A 20,088-nucleotide genomic window follows, 5' to 3' on the forward strand; every position below is an offset into this window, starting at 1 on the left:
CAAATACTGCGTTTTATAGAGGCCATCTTGACCCAAGCTTCCTTGATGTGGACACTAGAAACACACAGTGTGAGTACTCTCCAAGCAGAGGTTTGGGTTTTGGGGGTATTTTTAGTGTGTTTTTAGGCTTTTTTATTGGGGTTTCTCTTTTGCACTGAATTTTTTTTTCCACCAAACCCAACCTCTGCCGGCAGTCGAAAACTTCAATGGGCTATAAAACTAATCATTTCAACACATTTCAGTCGTTCTGCAAGGAGGTGTGAACCAGACACATGAATAGGCACAGTCAGCAGGAGGCGTGTGGCCCAATGAATGCCTTTTCGACTGCCTAGAAGTGTGATAATCTACCACAATAAAATGGATATCCCTAATGACAGTTTGATGGTTCCCGGGGAGGGGCACTATCGCCTGTTTTGAATAGGTTTGCCCCTCCCCGAGGTGAGTGCCGGCAGAGGTTGGGTTTGGTGGAAAAAAAAATTCAGTGCAAAAGAGAAACCCCAATAAAAAAGCCTAAAAACACACTAAAAATACCCCCAAAACCCAAACCTCTGCTTGGAGAGTACAGTGTGAGGTCCTACTGGACTCCTGTCAGCTACATGTGTGCTCTGTGTTACCCCTTCTGTACTGGCCTATAATGTAGGTAAAATTTATTTGCTAAGGACCCACTGACAATTTGTTGTTACAGGCAAGCTCTCACAAATACTCGCGCCCAAGTGTGGGCAGCGTGTCACAGTTTTCTGGCCCTTGCAGCGGAACTGGGGCTTGATAATGGAACGTCTGATCGACCGGTTGTTGTTGCATGCCCACTGGAGAGGCTGTAGCCATAGAAATAGGAGCTCGAACTGACATTATTTGCACACAAGGGCGACGCATACAGTCTCAAACACCGGGGACCGTGCAGATTAAACCCCACGTACCAACCTCGCAGACGTGACCAACGTAAGAAAAGCCTCCCGTCGCCAAAACTTCTAATGACCCCGGCTGGCTACAGGCATATGTTTGGCTTTGAGGACAGTGTTTTCCTTTGCTTTCTCCACAATGGCAGCTTGCTTCACCACCAGACTTCAAACCTTCACTTCCCACATTCCCTCTGTCGCAATGAACGACATCCAGAACTTGAAATGCAAAGAAGAAGGAATGTAAATCCATTGTGTAGCCGGACACCCTTTGTATTCCCCTGCTGCAAGCCCTCGGCAAATAGAATTAGCGAACGGTCAACCCACCACTGAGTTATTCTGCTGTACTGTATTTCACCATTAGCATACACACAAAAGTGAATAAACACCAACGCCGATTATCATCAACTAAGTCCACTACACACTCACACACACCAACAGGCTGGGGATGACCTGGGGAAAATTAGAGAAGCAATTGGCATGGCCTTGTAGCAGCCTATGTGAAACGCTTATTGCCAAATACATGTGATCCGAGATGTCCTTTGATCTTGAAAATTACAGGCCGAACAGCTTGGCCTGGCGAGTAACAATGGGTTCTGTTGCATATTCCTCCATTGTTTGCTAAATAATAGCCGGCCAACTGTAGTAAACATGCGTGTTTATGCGTGGCAACTGGTCGAACATCACCGATGGTTCCCCCCAAGCCGCTCGACCACGGAAAAGTGCAAGCCGATGCCACGTTTTAACTATCAGAAGGACGTGGTTGGAAGAGAATTCCTGCACTTTGCATACGTCATGTGTGAGGCTGCCTAGTTGTAGTACAGAAAGGCCCCGGGACCAGACTTGGCAGTGTTTGCTGTGGAAATGGAGCATCACCAATCTCTGCACTGTGACCTAGCAAATGCTACAGGCATGTCTGCCCAACACAATACAGGCAAACAGTCATCCTCTAATCCTGATGGAGAGACCTGCCCTCCCCTAATGCCTCTCAAACACACCTGGAACGTAACCCGATATGGGGAGTGTAATTCGACCCTTACCTGTACGATGCAGTGTCCGACATCTTCGGCTTCCGAGACCGTGGCGTTGTAGAACGTTGGATTGAAGATGGGTTCGTTGTCATTGAAATCCAAAAGCGTGATGGTGACTTGGATGGTGGACGACAACGCCGGGGTGCCGCGGTCCGTAGCATCGATGGTAATCCGAGGGGCAGGGTCGATCTCGCGATCCACGATCGCGCGCGTCGTGATCAAACCGCTCGCGGGATCCACTGTGAACCAATCCGAGTGCGTTCCAGGCGTTGACAGGATGGAAAACGTGATCTCCGCGTTGATTCCGATGTCTCGATCTCGAGCTGTGATCTGGAAGACTGAAGTACCAATCGGAGCTGCCTCAGACAAGGATGGTGCGTAGGATCCGACAAATTCTGGTGCGTTGTCGTTGATATCCGTTACCTCTAGCGTGATAGTTCTGTCGACAGTTAGCGGCGGTGCTCCTGAATCCTGCGCGATGACTCTGATCTGGTAGTTCGGTACGACTTCACGATCTAGCGGCCTTGCAACAACAACCAGGTAGATGATATTGTCTTGAGTAGTCAGTCCGAATCTGCCATCGCCGCCTTCGAGTGTGACGTTAACGTTGACGTTCTCACCGTTGTCGGAGTCCGAGACGGAAATTCTCGCGACAAAGTCCCCGGGTTCGGCACCTTCTGATACAGAAGCTGATTGGTTCTCGTTGAGGAAGGTGATGTCAATCGTCGGAAGGTTGTCGTTGACGTCGATGACATTCACAGACACGAACGCCGTAGTCCTTTCTGGCTGCGTCCCGTTGTCGCGCGCGTACACGATCAACTCGTGAACGGATCGGTCCTCGAAATCCAGCGGCTTGTTCACCGAGATGACTCCCGTTTCCGAGTTGATCGCAAACATTTCCTCCGGGTCGCTCTGTCGTCTGTCGATGCCGTAGATGATGACGCCGTTTTGTCCCTCATCTTGATCAGATGCTGTGACGTCGAGAACGCTAGTTCCTACGGTGGCGTTTTCTAGAACTTCTGCGGAGTATCTACTCTGCGTAAATATCGGCTGGTTATCGTTCACGTCTCCTACCCTAACTCTCACCGTGGTGCTGCCTGATCTGGGAGGGGTGCCGCCATCATAGGCGTAGATAATCAAATTATATTCTGGAGTGGTCTCTTTGTCCAAGGCATTGCTTACCACAAGTTCTGGGTACAAGACACCGTCCCCTCCCCTTCTGGCGTCCAATCTGAAGGCATTTCCGACGTTTCCAGAGTTGATTTCGTACCTCTGGACGCCCAAGACACCTTCGTCTGCATCTTGTGCCTCGTCAATGTTTCTCTTGACCCCGATGGGGGTTGATTCTGAGAGTTCTAACTCGTACAGATTCTGTGGAAAACTCGGGCTGTTGTCGTTTATATCTAGTACCTGAACTTTCACAGTCACTACCTGCCCCAGCGACGTACTCACGGCAAGGAGTTCGTAGAAGTCTCTAGTCTCTCTATCCAGTCTTATCCCGCTCCTTATAACTCCCGTGTTTTCGTCTATGCTGAGATGTTGTAGTAGTTCCGTGTCGCTAGGGTCTGGGGACAGGTAGAACGGGCCTGTTATGCCCGATGCCTCCACTATGTTTCCTATGTACGTACCTGCCGCCTGCTCCTCCTCCGTTTGGAAGGTAACCTCGTGAGACTGAGTGTTGGCAGGGTGTAGGAGGAGGGATAGGAAGGCTAGGAGCGTCCATGTAGGGGCCATGGCGGCCCAGGTAAGGGGTAAAGTCCGCCGGGGCATAGCGCGCGGGCGGGCGGTGTCAGCAGCACCAGGCTCCCGCCGGCGCTACAACCGCGGCTCGGTGCGGCTCGCTCGCTTCACGACGGCACGTCTCCCGACCGGGACCGCACCTCATCGCCGCCGGACGGGGGCCAGCGTGTCCCCGGGGAACCCCGTACGGCTGGCAGTCCAACTCCGGCCCGACAAAACAGGATTAAGTCGGGCGGCGATCGGGGGAAAGCCGAGCTGTGTGTACGATGTGTTGGTTTCCTATATCCCGGTCGGTAACAGTCTTGGCGTCCCCTGCAACCACGTATCCGCACACGATCGGAGGCTACTACGCGCGATTCCAGCAGTGTTGGTGCAGGTTTCCTATCGGAATATCCTCCTAGAATCCGCGTGAGGGTGTCCGTGTAGGTTGTTGGGTCCGTGGGGCTGCAAAAACAGGGTAAAATCCGTGAAAAAGAAATCAGTGTCGCGACTCCAGGTCCGAACGCGACCTCCCCACAAAACTTTTGAGCATGGACGGCCTCGCAGGGGGTCGTCACGTGACCCGCCGGACCGGTAGTGAGAATTTGACGCGCGGCGCGAAAAAACACATTAAACTGGTGAAAACGGGGTGTAAAAACGCCGGAATTGTCTCAGAAAAACCCAAGGGAGTACAAGGATACCCCTTTCATCAATCCGAACAACTTTTGTGATGGTAAATACGACAAGTCAGACCCGCGAAAGCTACTAGATATGCATTTGAATAGCTGTGTTGTCGGCTGCCTACTTGAAGGGCGGCATTACGTTACCTGGGTTTGAAAGGACAAACAAAAGGTCCCGGCAGCCGCCAGGTACTTGAGAAACGGTGTTCATGACTATTTAACATGGCCGCTGTGTTAAATCGCCGACTAGCGACTGGGAAGGTGTCATGCCAAGACGTGTGAATGGGCAGTGACAATGACTTGGAGTTCGCGCTATGCATGAAAATGGCGAGACACAAGAAATTGTTGTCTTTTATTTCGTCTTTCGCGTTGGAAGGTTTTGTTCTCTGACATTGGACAGTTATAATTTATTCCGACGCCTTGTTTTCGATAAAAGGAAAAGTCATTTGCGGTGGTGGAATCTTATAAAATTTATCTTCAGACTTTCGCATTGTTTCTTTCTGTGCCACTTTATTATATTTTCTCTGCCAATTCGATTTTAGATCTATGATCTCAAAAGTAAAGTTTTTTTAGAGCGGTATGGGCACCATCCCTTTTTGAAAATACATGAAATAGCGAAGCTTTACATTGGGGCTGTGTGTTTTGATAGTGTCAAACTGCATGAAACAAGAAGTAAAGCACGACTTCAGTTACTTCCGGGCGTTTGTTTGTATCGGCCTAGGGCAAAATACCGATGGCGGGAACTTCTGATACGTGTTAATGGTGTCGTAATTTCTGCCGAAATCAAAAGAGCGAACCGCGTTACTCGAACCGCCACGAGGTACAAGAAATACCAGGTAGGTGCTAACTGTTTCCTAACCTGGGTACCAGGCTGTTGCCAGGGCCATATACAGTTTAGCTCCTCGACTCCAACCTGTTACCATAGACCCTCAGTCACTTTCTCAGAGTAAACTGGGGGCTGGTCTATGTGTATGTAGAAAATACAGTAGGGGCACCATCATTAGATAGCTTTGAACAATGTCTAGAGTTAGAGGTTTAAGGGTTAGGTGTAACAAGTCGTTCGGTGTAATGTAGCCAGCTGCCGCCGCGCCGCGTGCATGCGAAGCTGGTGTGTTACGCCGAAAGGCGGTTATACCGGTTATACAGATAGATACAGATACATATGTACTGACCATGAGTATTATGGCATCGAGGCTAACTATTCCCATACTATTTCCATCCGGATTTTATGTTTGTCAGAGTTGTGAAGCGAGCTCCAGTGGCCGGTAACTCACCGTGAAATGCTGGCAGCGCTATCTCACGTCACATCAGAACACGATCGGAACCTCGGCACCGGGGGATTTCAACCCTTCACGGGCCTGACAAGACGATTCGTCACAGGGAAAAGGACATCTGTAAGACTGGAACGAAATGGCGGGAAAATAGTTACTCTAGGAAATGGATATCATGGATGGACTGGACTGTGAAAATGACTGTCAAACGTTTCAAGTACCATCCACCACTTTTCATCAGTGTCTGGATGCTTACCTGAAACACCCGACAGTTTTCAAAATCTATCTAGACCAGTTGCTTGATTAATTGTTTTCTTGTGTATCTGGCCCTTGATCTGATTTAGATCTACCTGGATGCCTATTAAATGTTTAACAGCGTTTGGTGCACTTAACTGATATATTTCTCGTATCTCGCTACTTCCGAATTCGAATTTCGGAACCACAAGATGAAGGAAACCGGACATATATAAAATTCTTGTAACTATTCGGCACGAGAAAAACGCGAGTTTATCAAAAAGGCACCGTGCCGTTTTGTTTCACACCTAATTCCACGGTTCTGGGACGGAATCGATTCTGTCCGCCGGTGACACGGCGGGAAACCCGCCTGGGTGCGATAACAAGGTCTGGCGCCACGGCCCGGGACACGGGGGTTCTACTCTCCAAGCATATACTATGATATAGGTTGGTGGGCAAGGTTGTTACCTATACGAGGGGTGTTCAAAAAGTTCTCGGCCTCACCTAGAAAATAAAGGCCAAACTCCTATTCTTTGGTATGGCTGTATACTATGACGTCTTACATCACTGTACACAAAAATTCAAATTTTTGTATTCATTAATGAGCACGTGACGCCCCGTGAAAATGGGGTGGGTGAGGGCAAATCACAAAATGGCCGCAACAGAAGCGTGTGCTGTGATCAAGTGTATCGATAAAAAAGGATGTCTCCTAATGACATCCATGAAGACATGGTCAAGACACTTGGTGATGACTCCCCTTCTTATTTAAATATAAAGAATGGGGTTACTAGCTACAAGCGCGGCAAGGAGAGCACAAAAGATGAACATAGGTCAGGATGCCACAAATCAGCACCATGGACAATCCAGTTGAGGCCACCCATCACATGGTAGTGAATGACAGATGTGAGACTGTCCAACATGTAGCAGGTTCTTTGGCCTGTGTTATGACTCAGTTCACAATGTTTTGTCGAACATCCTGGGGATGAACAAACTGTCTGCATGGTGGGTGCCTCGAATGTTTTTTGAACATCAGAAGTTAAACAGGCTGGACATTTCAAGGAACGAATTCAGTCCAATCCATGCAATTTTCTCAAAACATTTGTCACTCAAGATGAGCTGGGTTCACCACTTTCACCCCGAATCAAAACAACAGAGCAAACAATGGATGAAGAATTTTTCCCGCCCCCCCAAATAAGTTTTAGCGAGTTTCGTCCGTTGACAGGGTTTTTGCCTCTGTTTTCTGGGACAGTAAGGAAGTAATCATGATTGACTACATGCGAAGGGGTTAAAGCATCAATGGGGAATACTATTCAACAGAATTACGACATTTGAGGGCAACGATCAAAGAGAAAAGGAGAGGAAAGCACCGAGCTGGCGTGATGAAAATGCACCTGTCCACACAGCACAGGGGTCAGCGACAGCAGCAAACGAATTTGGTTTTGCAGTCTAACCCCACCCTTCCAATTCACCTGACCTAGCACCCTCGGACTTCTACCTGTTTCCTAAACTCAAGCTCCACTTACGTGGTCAACGTTTTCATGGTAATGGTGACGTCATCTATGCGGTATAGGCCTATCTGGGGGCTCCGGATGCAACCTTCTTCCACAAGGGGAAAATAAAGCTGGAACATCACTGGACCAAGTGAATTGCAGTTAGAGAGGACTATATTAAAAAATAGTGTAAGAAAAAATTTACTGCCCTGACGTTTTCTAGGTGAGGCCGAGAACTTTTTGAACACCCCTCGTATATGCCTCGTTTTTTTTCTGTCGGTACGTTGGGTACTAGGGGTAGCGGCAGAAAAAAACGTGGCATGTATAGAAAGGTAACAATTTCCCCACCAACCTATGCTTGGAGAGTAGGACATTAGACTTCAAGTACAGGTGTGGTTATATATAGCTCGTTTGTGCGTACTACTCAGTGAGCGTCTTTCAAGTCAGGGAGCTTCAAAACGCGAATTTTAAACTTCCTCTCTCGCTTAAAGCGTTTAAAACTGTGTCGAAAAGTCATTGAAGAGACGAATAAAGTGTCATTTTCAACCAGATTGGGCGGATGGGTGTAGGGTGGATCATAAAAATCTTATCCATTGACCCAATGATGTCTACAACCCTAACGACCTTCACCGTTATCGAAATGAGAAAGTTTGCAGGACCTTTGACCCGTCCGGTTAGCGCGCTCACCTGTCTCCACAACAGAGCGCTGCTGTGGCCCTCTAGCGGCGAGGTGCGGAGGTGCAACCACGCACGGTAAAATAAAATTTCTCGCACTGTTTGATATCTATTATGAAAACTGCACAAATATGATCATTTTAAAATATAAACTGGATGAACATATTTTAGTACGGTATTTTTTTTACAACTTTTGCAACAAAGCAAATACAACTGGTTGTCCTGACTGATCGTTTTGTGTAACGAAGCGTGTCAGAATTAAAGGCATGAGAAACCAAAACAAACAGCCAATAGCTTATAAATCACCATGAAAAAATCCGCCTCTGCAACACTAACAACCTGCAATCATCTCAGAAAGCCGGTATTTGTTGTTGGTCCCACACGCGGCTCGTAGCCTAGATAAACAATAAACAACTTGACAAATAACAACAAAACATCCCGGGGGATTCGCAGGTTTTGTTTAGCGATCGCTATTTGTTGTGTTTTGACTGATATGATATATTTGTGTCTCTCGGTTTGAAATGAGATTCATCAATACACATACTGCACGCTGTGGTCATTTGGTGGGAAGGGGGTCGGTGGTCTGATAATAGCCTCTACTAGGCTTCAGAGGCGACTGGAAAGAGTAGAAATTGGTCAAATAGAGAGATAGCATGTGACCAATGCAGAGGAGTTGGTCTTGAAAGCAGAGAACAGTACTCCTTCAGTTCGGACCAACTCCCCCAGCATGTTATTTCTCTATTTGGCCAATTTCTACTCTTTCACCACGCACCTCTGAAACCTAGTGCCTCGTAGTGGAGGCTACGGTTCTTCAGTACTTCTAAACATCCTACTACACGTGGTAGTTTGACTTTCTACGAGACCACACTTTTGTTGCGGATTCACCTATCCATCGCACAATAGGAATAAGCGAATGAAGAAAATAAGTTCAAACTTTATTGCAAACTCTTTCCCGAACATACAGTACAGGGCCAGTACAGTGTCTAGTTTGTAGATCTACCCAACGAGGTTTAAACTCTTTATCTACCTAACGTTTCTAAGTAGTCACATTACTGGATGGTTGACCTAGCAAAACAAATACACATCCCATACATTTGATGATCCACTGAATGAGCAAAATAAAAGGAAAACAAATACACATCCCCGTCCCCCCATCTCGGACCCTGTCATCACCTGTACAAATGAACAGGCGGAAAAAATAACAGACTCTCAATTATTTTCACTTCCTTTTTGATTAGCCTAGTCCAGGCGCGACCGGCCGTGAGCAATCCGGTATTACATTGTAGATAACTATATAAGATTTCTCCCAAACAAGGTTTCTCGTCGCTCGCTTTTTCTACATTCGTTTTCCTATTTCTCACATACACTCATTTGTAAAACACAACATATACCTATCCTAGCGGTTCCTTGGTTCTATTATAGTTGTCGTACGGAAGCCAGTCCCTGAAACAGAAGTTTGGTTTTGGTCTTTGTTATGTCTGCTGTTTATTTTGTTTGCTTTGTAATGTGTATTATGCTTCTACTCTGGTGAAAAAGTAACATCACTTATGAATATACATTATGCTTAAATTACGAAATTTATAATTCTAGAAACGTAGACACGACTCGAGAATACTGAATGCGTAGAACATTTAAGAACATTATTTTAAGAATTATTTCAAAAGGGTAACTACGTCTTTCTACATTCTCCCTCCAGACTTATTACCTCACTGAGTTCAAGTGTACGTGGAGGTTTCGTGCACATATTCTGTCACTACTCTCAACATTCTTACCGACTGCTGGGAATTACTATCGAACGTTACTGTCTATCGTAGAGCCTGATTCGACCTTCATTTCGGAGCCGTTGAAAGAGATATGACTCAGGCGCTGACTGAAATCTCTGTTAGTGTTTTGGGGTTAGCTAGATCTATATACTAGTATGCATGATCATGCATGTATATGCAAAGACACTCATGTTAATTAGCCCTATACATTTACTTATACTGTATTCAGCTTCAATAAAAAGATCGATATAATAAGATGAGATCGATATTCATTCGAGATAAATTAAATTTGTAGTAATTGGGAAAGGGACTGATCAACATGGAATACTCCCCTGGTATTCTAGTAGTATTCCCTTTATTTTGGCCAAGTTCCACTATATTTTTCCAGCGCTCCGCGGTGCCTGGTAGAGCGAGGCTATCCTTTAATAACAACGGTATCGGGTGACCAGGGCGTGATTACGGACCCAATCCAAAAGTACTTATAACCTGCTGCTACGGGAAAATTCCGGGAAGCTAGTCGACCGGCGACATTGGTACTACCAATAATTACTTACACACCTTAATTTTGGTAAACTTCACCGGAATTATTCGGAAAACATTGTACACATTGGTCAATTGGATAAATGATTCGCAAAAGAGTCCATGTAAGTCCTTTGGCGCGCATGTCGGACTAACTCCTCTGACCAATGGCCCATCAAATTCTTTATACTATGTGTAGTGAAGACGGTATTTTTTGCGTCTCTGATATTGCGGAGATTTTTTTGTCCGATCCTTGGATCCATCTGTTGTCCCTCCCCGCTGCGGGGTTAGGGGACCGTGAGTCGGACCGCCGTCAGAAACACATTCAGCACCGGACAGTAATGGAGATATATGGAGTCTGCTATTATCCTGGGGTAGACCCGTCTTCTACTGTTCTACCGAAAAGACGTTAACAGTTAACACGTTGGAGTCAGCATCTAGACTAGTAGTCGTCGTCATGCATTGTCTGTACGTCATTTCAAGTCATGCTACCTGCAATTTAACCTCCGGCAAAGTATTTTCATTTTGAGAAAAGGAAAAGAGGTAGACTCAAAACCAACTGTGACAGCCATTCTTACTCTCCAAGCAGAGGTTGGTGGGGGAAGATCGTCACCGTTTTATATATGCCTCGTTTTTTTTTTGTCGCCCCCCACCCAACATCCTTGGGACTATCCTGGTGATTACTAAGTAGTAAAGAAGGTGGCAAGGACAGACCCAAATGGAAGAAAAAAGTCATGGCCTTATGTCTCACAAGGTCAAGGGATGAAGAGGACAAGTAATGTACCGGTATTGCTGTATAAAAGCCCACTGGAAATTGGCCAAGCTCACCGGGTCGTCCCCACTCTTCTTTTATAAGAGCAATGAATGTTGAACTGCCTTGAAAGGGCGATCACTAACTAATCTCGCCACAGGTACACCACGTAAATAAACGGAGTCCGCTATTATACATGGATCGGCACAGGGAGGGGGGTAGTTACTACGTACTCTGTTATTGTGTATCATAAGCATAGGGGTTATAATATAATGACACAGTGAAATGTGCATACTTAGCATGAACTATGATTGTAACTGATTAACCGTATTCAAGGACCTCAGTTTCAAGAAACTGTCGAATGTAAGGAAAGACAGAACCCGGGTGCCATGGTGACCGTGTACAGATTTTAACGCATCTCCTTTTGTGTGTTTTGTGAGTCAGTTGCCTGCCGTAACCATGGTGATAATCTCTTATGGCGGGAGAATGGACTGACAGGAAAAAGCTGAACCATCTTTTCTCATCAGAAAACCTCTGTCTTCTTTGGTCACCACCGGTGACGTAGAATGGACGCTACTTACTTGAAAAAATAAGTTTGATGCAAAATCCGTGACGAAAAGGTAGAAGTGCCAATGCTCCATGATCTGACTCTAGTCTCAGGAAGGATTTTAGAGAAGGTTGTTATTCCAAAGCTGTTTTCCCCATATTCATATAAAATTTTATTTCTTTGACATGTCTGAAGAGCCTATGCAAGGTCCTCATATGTCAACTGAAAATATTCTTTTATACTATAGGCGCCGGCAGTGAGGGCTGCAAGAGGGAGAAAAAAGAAAGATATCGCGAAAAAAATAAGCGCAAGCAATGTCTCCTTGGAGAGCAGTTTTCTCCAGAGTCGAGGCAGATGTGACAGAATAAATTGATTCTAGGCTCCGGACGTTTCTTTGTGTCCGTCCGGCCGCCATGTGGCCAAATTTGTGGCCAACAGTCTGGTCATTTCTGGGGTCAGCAAGTCGCATTGTGCGGAGGGTCAGCCCATACAATTTACCTAGCCTCCATAGCACGCCAAAAACTGGGGGTTTTCGGGGTCTTCATGGTCTTTGGGAGCTTTTATGTGCTATTTTCTGATTGCATATAGACAACATAGCCGGCCTGGTGGAATTACCCCCGTTTTTTAGAACTGGGCAAATAAAAAAAAAACAGCCGAAGACCACCAAACTCCCAGTTCTATATTAAAGCCTGCCACGGAGGCTACCTACCGCCATGTAGCCAAATTTGTGGCCAACAGTCTCTGGTCATTTCTGGGGTCACCAAGCCGCATTGTGCGGAGGGTCAGCCCGGACAATGCCCGCCCCAGGCAGGGTGTGTGATAGAGTGCTGCAGACACTCGGGCTGGCGGCGTGAAGTTTATTAACGCGATGGAGCAGTTCATTATGTCCAACGCCGGTCACTTCGGGTTTAGGAAGTCGTTTTCAATACTTGAATAGCTTTTAAGGGCGCCATGATGGAAACCATAGCCTCTACCAGGCTTCAGAAGCAGTTGGAAAGAGTAGCAAGTGGTCAAATAGAAAGATAACATGCCAGGGGAGTTTTTAGATTTTGAAAGTCATCTTAAATACATTAAGGGCTCTTAAGTTCGCCTTGATGGGATCCATAGTACATTACCATGAGATAGCATGTGTGATCATGTGTGGCCCGGTGGTTAGCGACCCTTCTAAGGAACCGGAAGGTCGAGCGTTCTATTAAACGTCCATGTTGGAGTGAAAGATCGTAATGTTTTCTGACGGCCGGGTTTTGCTACTCTCCAAGCAGAGGTTGTGGGGAATGATCGTTACATTTTTATTTTTACTTGGAGATTAGGGTTTTGCACAGTCTGACGATAGAGGTAGAAGGGACATAACCTCCTTGGTCTGACAAAAAGGGTCGGTCGGTGCGCGGTGGAATGGGTCCAAGAGAAGGCCGTTCTCAGTAAACGTTACTAATCTTTCACACTACTAGTATATATAACATCTACTTGAAGAGCAAATGTCGGGGCATATTTCAATGAGGAAGTATATGTGGTTCACTGGCTATTGACCAAACCAAATCACCAAACCAAACCAAATTGGCTATTGAGTATTAACCCTTCCAGTTCACTGACACTGAAGGGTCGAGGGTTCGAATCCCGGCGGCTTTTCCTTTCTGTCCAGCTACAAAGTGACCACAGTTATCCGGCATGTGTTGCAAAAACCTGGCCGGATTATCCGAGTTAATCCTACCAACAGTTAATCACACCGCCCGGGAGACGGAGGATTAGGGCGGCTTCCTTTTCTGTTCCTGGTTCCAGAAAGGATAGAGGAAATAGTACTGTAACTGTGACTACATACAACCAAGGACGTTATTGATACTACCAAGGATGTACAATTTGAAGAAGAAAGTTATCGCCTACTTCATACAATCAGAAATGCAATTGACTACACATTACAATATACACGATAAGAGAAACACACACAGATGAACATACAAACTACTACTTGACTTGACCTGACTCCTACTCGTAGTATACATTTTTCAGTAAGGCTGCCTATTGATAAAGTCAGGCTTGTATGTATGCCACAGCGGACAGACCGGTCCGAACGTGTCGAGGCTCTGACAGTATTACTCATCGAAAGTAGACAGTATGATTGCAGGGGCGTCTCGCCGCGACTATTTCTTCTGGTGACTCAAGCACACGTAGTAAAAAATCATTACATACAAATGTCTTAATAACCCAATATACTATCAGCGCCAGACATCAACACTAATTATCTACCGTCATTCCTGTAAGAGAACTTCAGTAAGGTTACCAGCATGTGCAGGCCCCGCGGCGGTGGGGAAGAGTTATTTTAATATAGCCGGCCATCCTACATAGCCGCCGAGAGAAGGTTCCATTCCGCCTAAGATTACCTCTTTGGTACATAATCATCGTTATTACCTGTGTGTGTAGGCTGTGAAATGACGACATTGGACATCCGATGTTTCATGCCGGAACTATTTCTATAACATCGGAATGTCACTACCTCACACACACAGGCCTGGTAATAATGTCTTAAACATACATTAAACGAGGTGTGGACACAATTAAGGGCTTAAGTTAACGGTGATGTTAAAAAGGGATAGCCAGGTCGGTAAATACACATAATAGAGCAGTTTACAGGCCCACTGATCGTAAACGTAACTTAATCTCCAAGCAGATCCTATGGTGGCAAAAGACAGTACCAAATTGGCCTTGCAGCATCCATTTGCCAGAGAGGGTCCATATTGGGTGGCGCATATTGGACCCTCTCTGGCGAATGGATACTGCCTGGCCAATTTGGTACTCTCTTTTGCCACCCTAGGATCTGCTTGGAGATTTGCTCCTACACCAACCACCTGTTGTGTGTCTATAGTGGCATTTTTTCCCGATTTCGTCACGTACATTCTCGATTTGCTGCAATGTTTTGGCAATACTAGCCTCTATCAGGCTTAAATATTCGGGAGGCGGCTGGAAAGAGTAGAAATCGAACAAATAGAGAGACAACATACCAGGGGAGTTGGTCTGCCTCGGGAGAGGCAAACTGTTCTCTCCAGCAGACCAACTCTCTTGGCATGCTATATTTCTATTTGGCCGATTTCTACTCTTTCCAGCCGCCTCCCGAAGCCTGGTAGAGACTAGCCTCGAACAACTAGTTCACAAACTCCAGAAAGTTAGGTAGAAATCTCTGATAAACGTTGTTTTTGTCGTAAACGTTTTTGCTGATTTAGTAAATTCTATTTGCTGCATTATTTTAGCATCGACAGAATATATGACTTTACAAATTTGAGTAATCAGCAAGCCCTGATAGCGATCTCAGTGTGTATTTTTAGCGCATTTTTTGCCGATTTCGTGCGCTCAATTTGCCGCATTTTCCCGTCAGTCTGTTGCTACACGAGCTAATAACAACCGAGAGGCGAGTTTACTCACTACTTAACATGACTGGCGGACAAAAGTACGTCCCAGACAACCCCGGAACGTGCATCGCTCACTGTGACAGGTGACTGACGGGCGGTAAGGCCATGGTTAGTCATTAGTGTCGTGCAAGTCCACAGCTTCGCTTGTTTTCGCTAGCCTCCATAGCATGCCAAAAACTGGGGGTTTTGGGGGCTTCAGGGTCTTTGGGAGCTTTTATGTGCTATTTTCTGATTGCATATAGACAACATAGCCGGCCTGGTTGAATTACCCCCGTTTTTAGAACTGGGCTACTCAGAAAACAGCCGAAGACCACCGAACCCCCAGTTCTATAAGCCTGCTACGGAGGCTAATCAGAAAACAGCCGAAGACCACCAAACCCCCAGTTCTATAAGCCTGCTACGAAGGCTAGGAACGTGCATAGCTGACTGTGACAGGTGACTGACGGGCGGTAAGGCTGTAGTTAGTCATTAGTGTCAGATCCACAGCTTTGGACTTCAGTCTTGTCGTTAAGACTTGTGTTAAATGTTATTTTGATGGCGAAACTTCAATATTTGCGAACCGGGCCTGTTTTAACGGTTTAATAAATCTATATCCACGATTGCCGTATTGGAGTTGGTGTACCATTCTGGATATTCTTGCTTTTGAACTTGAAAACGTGGCAAGAAAGGAATTTGCATCACTTTTGTTGAAGTTGGTTGAACGTTGTGCAAAGTTGTAATCAGTCGTTACTATGTTTAAATTCCTGTCGTAAAGACATGTCAACTGTTAGTCTACTGACGAAACTCCAATATTTACTTCTCAATTGAACTGTCCAGTAAACTCTTTAAGTGGTATCACACGTACGGATTCATTATAAAGTGTGTCATTTTTGCTCGTTTTCTCGTAATTTTTATAGATAAGTAGTTAGCAACAGAAGAATGTAGTAGTACTTCAGTAATGTTGACATTGGGTGAGCGCAGTGCAACGTTATATAGTTAGTTAGGTAATTACTGTCAAACTAAGTCTTGTAGACTTTAGTCCGAGTTGTCGTGAAGGCATTTTTGACAGAAGGTTTGAATAGACTATTGCTATTTTTGGAGACAGCTTTCCCCCGAGTCAGCATTTAGACTATTGCATCATCCCACTTTTAAAGGCATCCAATGCGATTTCAGGGCATTAATACTGGAAATATTCTGCATAAAGCAGTCTTTGTGACATTGACACATACTGCTTTACATTAGCACATTTAAATCAACATTTCATACTTTGGGCATTTAAAACTGCAGAAACAAGCCCCTAGAGGAGTCCTTTCTTTTCTGATACCCTAAAAATCAGTTTAGGACCCTTCCAGTAACCATTTTCTGTCAGAATTTTGGGAATTTTTGCTCCATGCGGGTCAATATACATCGGGACAGTGTGGTTACTATGTAGATAAATGACTAGAATATTGGCTTTGAAAAATCGGGTTCCCAAGCCTTAAAAACTGCACTGGAAAATGCCTTTAAAGGGGCGTGAACGCGTCAGAAGCTGAACATCTGTAGAATGTGGGAAGTTCCGGTTTACGTCTATCACAGGTACAGGTGTGTTTTTGTGCACCTACTTCCGGTGCGGAGGAAGTTAGTATTAGGAACCCTGTCATCAACGGTGGTGTCGGTATAATCAGGGGAGATGGTTATGTCTGAGTTCCGAGGGAACCCGAACCAACACGCAACAAAGATCTTCCGGTGGCGACAAGACAGTATCATATTGTCAGGACAGCATTCTATACGCTATTATCTATCACCCCTTGGGAAGACCTGGATGAGGCTATATCATGACTAAGCGCTTCTATTGATAAGCCATTGGAAAGGCTTGGTGGCGGCTATATAGTGTATATTCACGACCCCTTAGAAAGGCAAGTTGTGGATGCTAGTGTACATCCATACCTCCTTAGGAAGACCTGTTAGACGCCACAATTATATACGGTGTACTGTATATCCACAAAACTTTAGGAAGGCCTGGTGGAGGCTACAATTTTGGGCGGAGGATTTGTGACTACATTGCTGGTTTATTTTCAGCGAAATTGCGAAAGACGAGAGCTTACGACCACTTATCCATGACTGTCTATCAACAGTCGGGGCAGAAACCGCCCCCGGGCTCAGGGTGATCCTCTGCATTTCTTCACGTATGACACGTAACGCTCACGGTCGAAACACACTCAACTCAAAATGTATCTCTCTATATATACACATGTATATTTGTGAGCTGAAAGTTGTCCCATTCGAACTCCCATGACTGTTTTGTTATGTAACATTGTAACATACTAACATCTCCGCTTGTTTGTTTCTTCCTTTTAGCGAGTTTAGCCAACAGTACTGGAGTGTTGTCTAACTAAACAGAGTGTAGCCTCATGTGCAGGCTTTTCTATCGGACATTAAATGGAGGTCCCGTGTTTGGGGAGAGGCACACCCCACGCACGTTAAAGAACCCACCACAATTAATTTTTTGAAAAGAGTAGGGGTCCTTCCCGGTGTGAGTAGTTCAAACCTTACAGTACAGCCCAAGATGGCTTGTACAAAACTGGTGTGTTATGACTGAAGGCGGTTTACCGTTTATGCGAAACAAACAAACAAACAAAAATCCCGCGGCAGCAGCATACCGGCAGGCTCACAACAAACACAAAACCACATCCGCCACGTCACGAACCCGCAGACTTCAAAGAAAGGTCTGACATTGTTTCCACAACAATGGGAAGAACCTGTACCTCACGCGACCCAGGCGGCGAGATCAAAGAAAGGGCGTCGGCATGGCAACGTGACGCTACACACCTTTTTTGTCAGGTTAAGGTTGCAAGAGAGGAAGAACAGTGTATCAATTCCTAGGTGGAACAAAAAACATCAAAATTGTATCAAATATATCAACGCTGTTTTCATATTAATTCGTCTAACTTCGTCCAAGTTCTAGTGTAGAGACGTTTCATGTTGAACATTATACTTGTTTTTGCTAACTTTTAACTGCATCATTCTTAAGAGCATGACACAATTCAGAGTTCAGCAAAAACTACATCCTAAGATCTGGATATGAAGAGCAAAGGGCGCGAATCTCTCTTCAGTAGTTGTGTGCATAAGTGAACGTAGGCGAGTAAAGATTCTATCTAAAGCCCCCAGGCAAGTATGACCCGAGCCACTGCTATGGTAAGACTGGTAACACCAAGGTAAGACCCGTTAACTCCGGTACGTGCAAACTTGAATGTGACTACTCGATAAGATCTTGTCTGTAGCGCCGAAACCAATCGACCAGGTAAGCTCTTACGCAAAGAAGAAGTCTCACATTTTGATCATCAAGCCAAGCTACGTGCAGAAGTGAACGAGTCTCAGGTTGAAGATCTCGTCTCAACATCTCACCAATTATCCAGGTAAGTTCTTCCGTATTTTAGCACGTCCGTCTGATGGGGACAAACGGCCGGGCGTGGTCAGGAATACAATCATCTTAGCATCCCTTCCACTGTTGCACTTTGCTACAACTTTTGGTTCGAAAAGAAATTTTACTTCGGAAGGACAGAAAACCAAGAAGGGTGGAGAAACCTGGTTGTCAGATCTTCTGTGGTATAATCTCCAAGCAGATCCTAGGGTGGCAAAAAACAGTATCAAATTGGCCATTAGCCAGAGAGGGCACCCAAGGATCTGCAGAAAGTCGCATATTGAACCCTCTCTGGCGAATGGATACTGCCTGGCCAATTTGATACTGTTTTTTGCCACCCTAGGATCTGCTTGGAGATTTACGGTGGTGCCCTGACGGTTGACTGATTGGATGAACGCCTTTTGGATGGCCTAAAGATGACTCGACTTTTCTGTCAGGCCGTTTTACGACTATTTATTTCAAACAAAGCCACTGTCTTCTCTCTGTGGACAAAACAGAAGCACAATTTACAGCAAAATTAACGACACGCCAATGTCCGTAATTCTGTACTGCCCAACACTGACACATTGAGGAGAACTAAACTGCAAGTTCAAAGCAAACCGGTCCACACCTGTCTATCCAACCTTTTTACAACTATTTGTGGTAACGATTCTGAATTAAACATTTGGGTACAATTTACAACATTGACGACACTAAAGATACCAGTACTAATCCTAACACTAAGCGATGTTCGGCGATTCCGTTTGTTGTTGTTGGCAGAGTGACGGTCATGATCAGCTGAGTTGTGGCGTCCTGACAGCTCTAATCCGCAGGTATTCCGCCTCCAGTCCGCGATTGTCAGCCTCGTCTCTTGTCAGGGTGGACGGGAAGTGAGAGAACACAAATGGACGGCAAGGCGAGGTTGTCGACCGAGTTAGCCTCCGTACCAGGCTTATACTATATGTTATAGAACTGGGGGGTCATTGGTGGTCTTCGGCTGTTTTCTGATTAGCCCAGTTCTAGAAACGGAGGTAATTCAACCAGGCCGGCTATGTTGTCTATATGTAATCAGAAAATAGCACATAAAAGCTCCCAAAGACCCTGAAGAACCACCAAATCCCCAGTTTTTGGCATGCTGTGGAGGCTAGGCTAATTGCGCATTGTCGCACTCGTCTCTTGTCAGGTAGAGCGTGAAGTGAGAGAACACAACTGGACGGCAAGGCGAGGTTGTCGACCGAGTAAAGGTTGATCGGGGATTAGCTGAGTAAAAGTAATCTCCAAGCAGATCCCTCTCGGTGGCAAAAAGACAGTATCAAATTGGGCAGGCAGTATCCATTAGCCAGAGAAGCTCCGCGGCCACCGTTGGTGGGGGTCAAGACAAAAAAAAAAACAACAAACGGCCATATATAAAAAGGTAACGATCATTCCCTCACAACCTCTGCTTGTAGAGTAGAGTAAAATAGCGTCTTCCACGAACAGTTTTATAAGGTTGGGAAATCAGAGATTATTAGTTAGAATTCCCTTTGTACCAGGTAGGCTGAATAAATAGTAGAAATCGGCTAGGACTCCCTATGGCCGGCCAACTCCCCTGGCCAATAATTTCCCCCTTAGCCGATTTCTACTATTTATTCAGCCTACCTGCAAAGGAGTCTGGTGGAGACTAGCATTGCCCCGAGGAAGGTGACGGAAGGTCACGAAAACGTATGCCACCAGGTATAAACACAAATAACTTTGTGCCAAAAAAAAAAACAGTTAC

At 45.6% G+C, this 20,088-nt stretch overlaps 1 protein-coding gene across 1 annotated transcript; it reads right to left on the reverse strand.

Moving 5' to 3' along the window:
- Window positions 1–1,720: 1,720 nt before the first annotated feature.
- LOC109487267 (protein dachsous-like) lies at window positions 1,721–4,241 on the reverse strand. Its single transcript, XM_019791249.1, has one exon. It carries the CDS (start codon window positions 3,695–3,697, stop codon window positions 1,769–1,771), a length of 1,929 nt encoding a protein of 642 aa, XP_019646808.1. The 5' UTR covers window positions 3,698–4,241; the 3' UTR covers window positions 1,721–1,768.
- Between the last annotated feature and the right edge of the window lie 15,847 nt (window positions 4,242–20,088).

This window comes from Branchiostoma belcheri, unplaced genomic scaffold (genome assembly GCF_001625305.1).
Source record: "Branchiostoma belcheri isolate BF01 breed outbred unplaced genomic scaffold, Haploidv18h27 scaffold87, whole genome shotgun sequence".
NCBI lineage: Eukaryota > Metazoa > Chordata > Leptocardii > Amphioxiformes > Branchiostomatidae > Branchiostoma > Branchiostoma belcheri.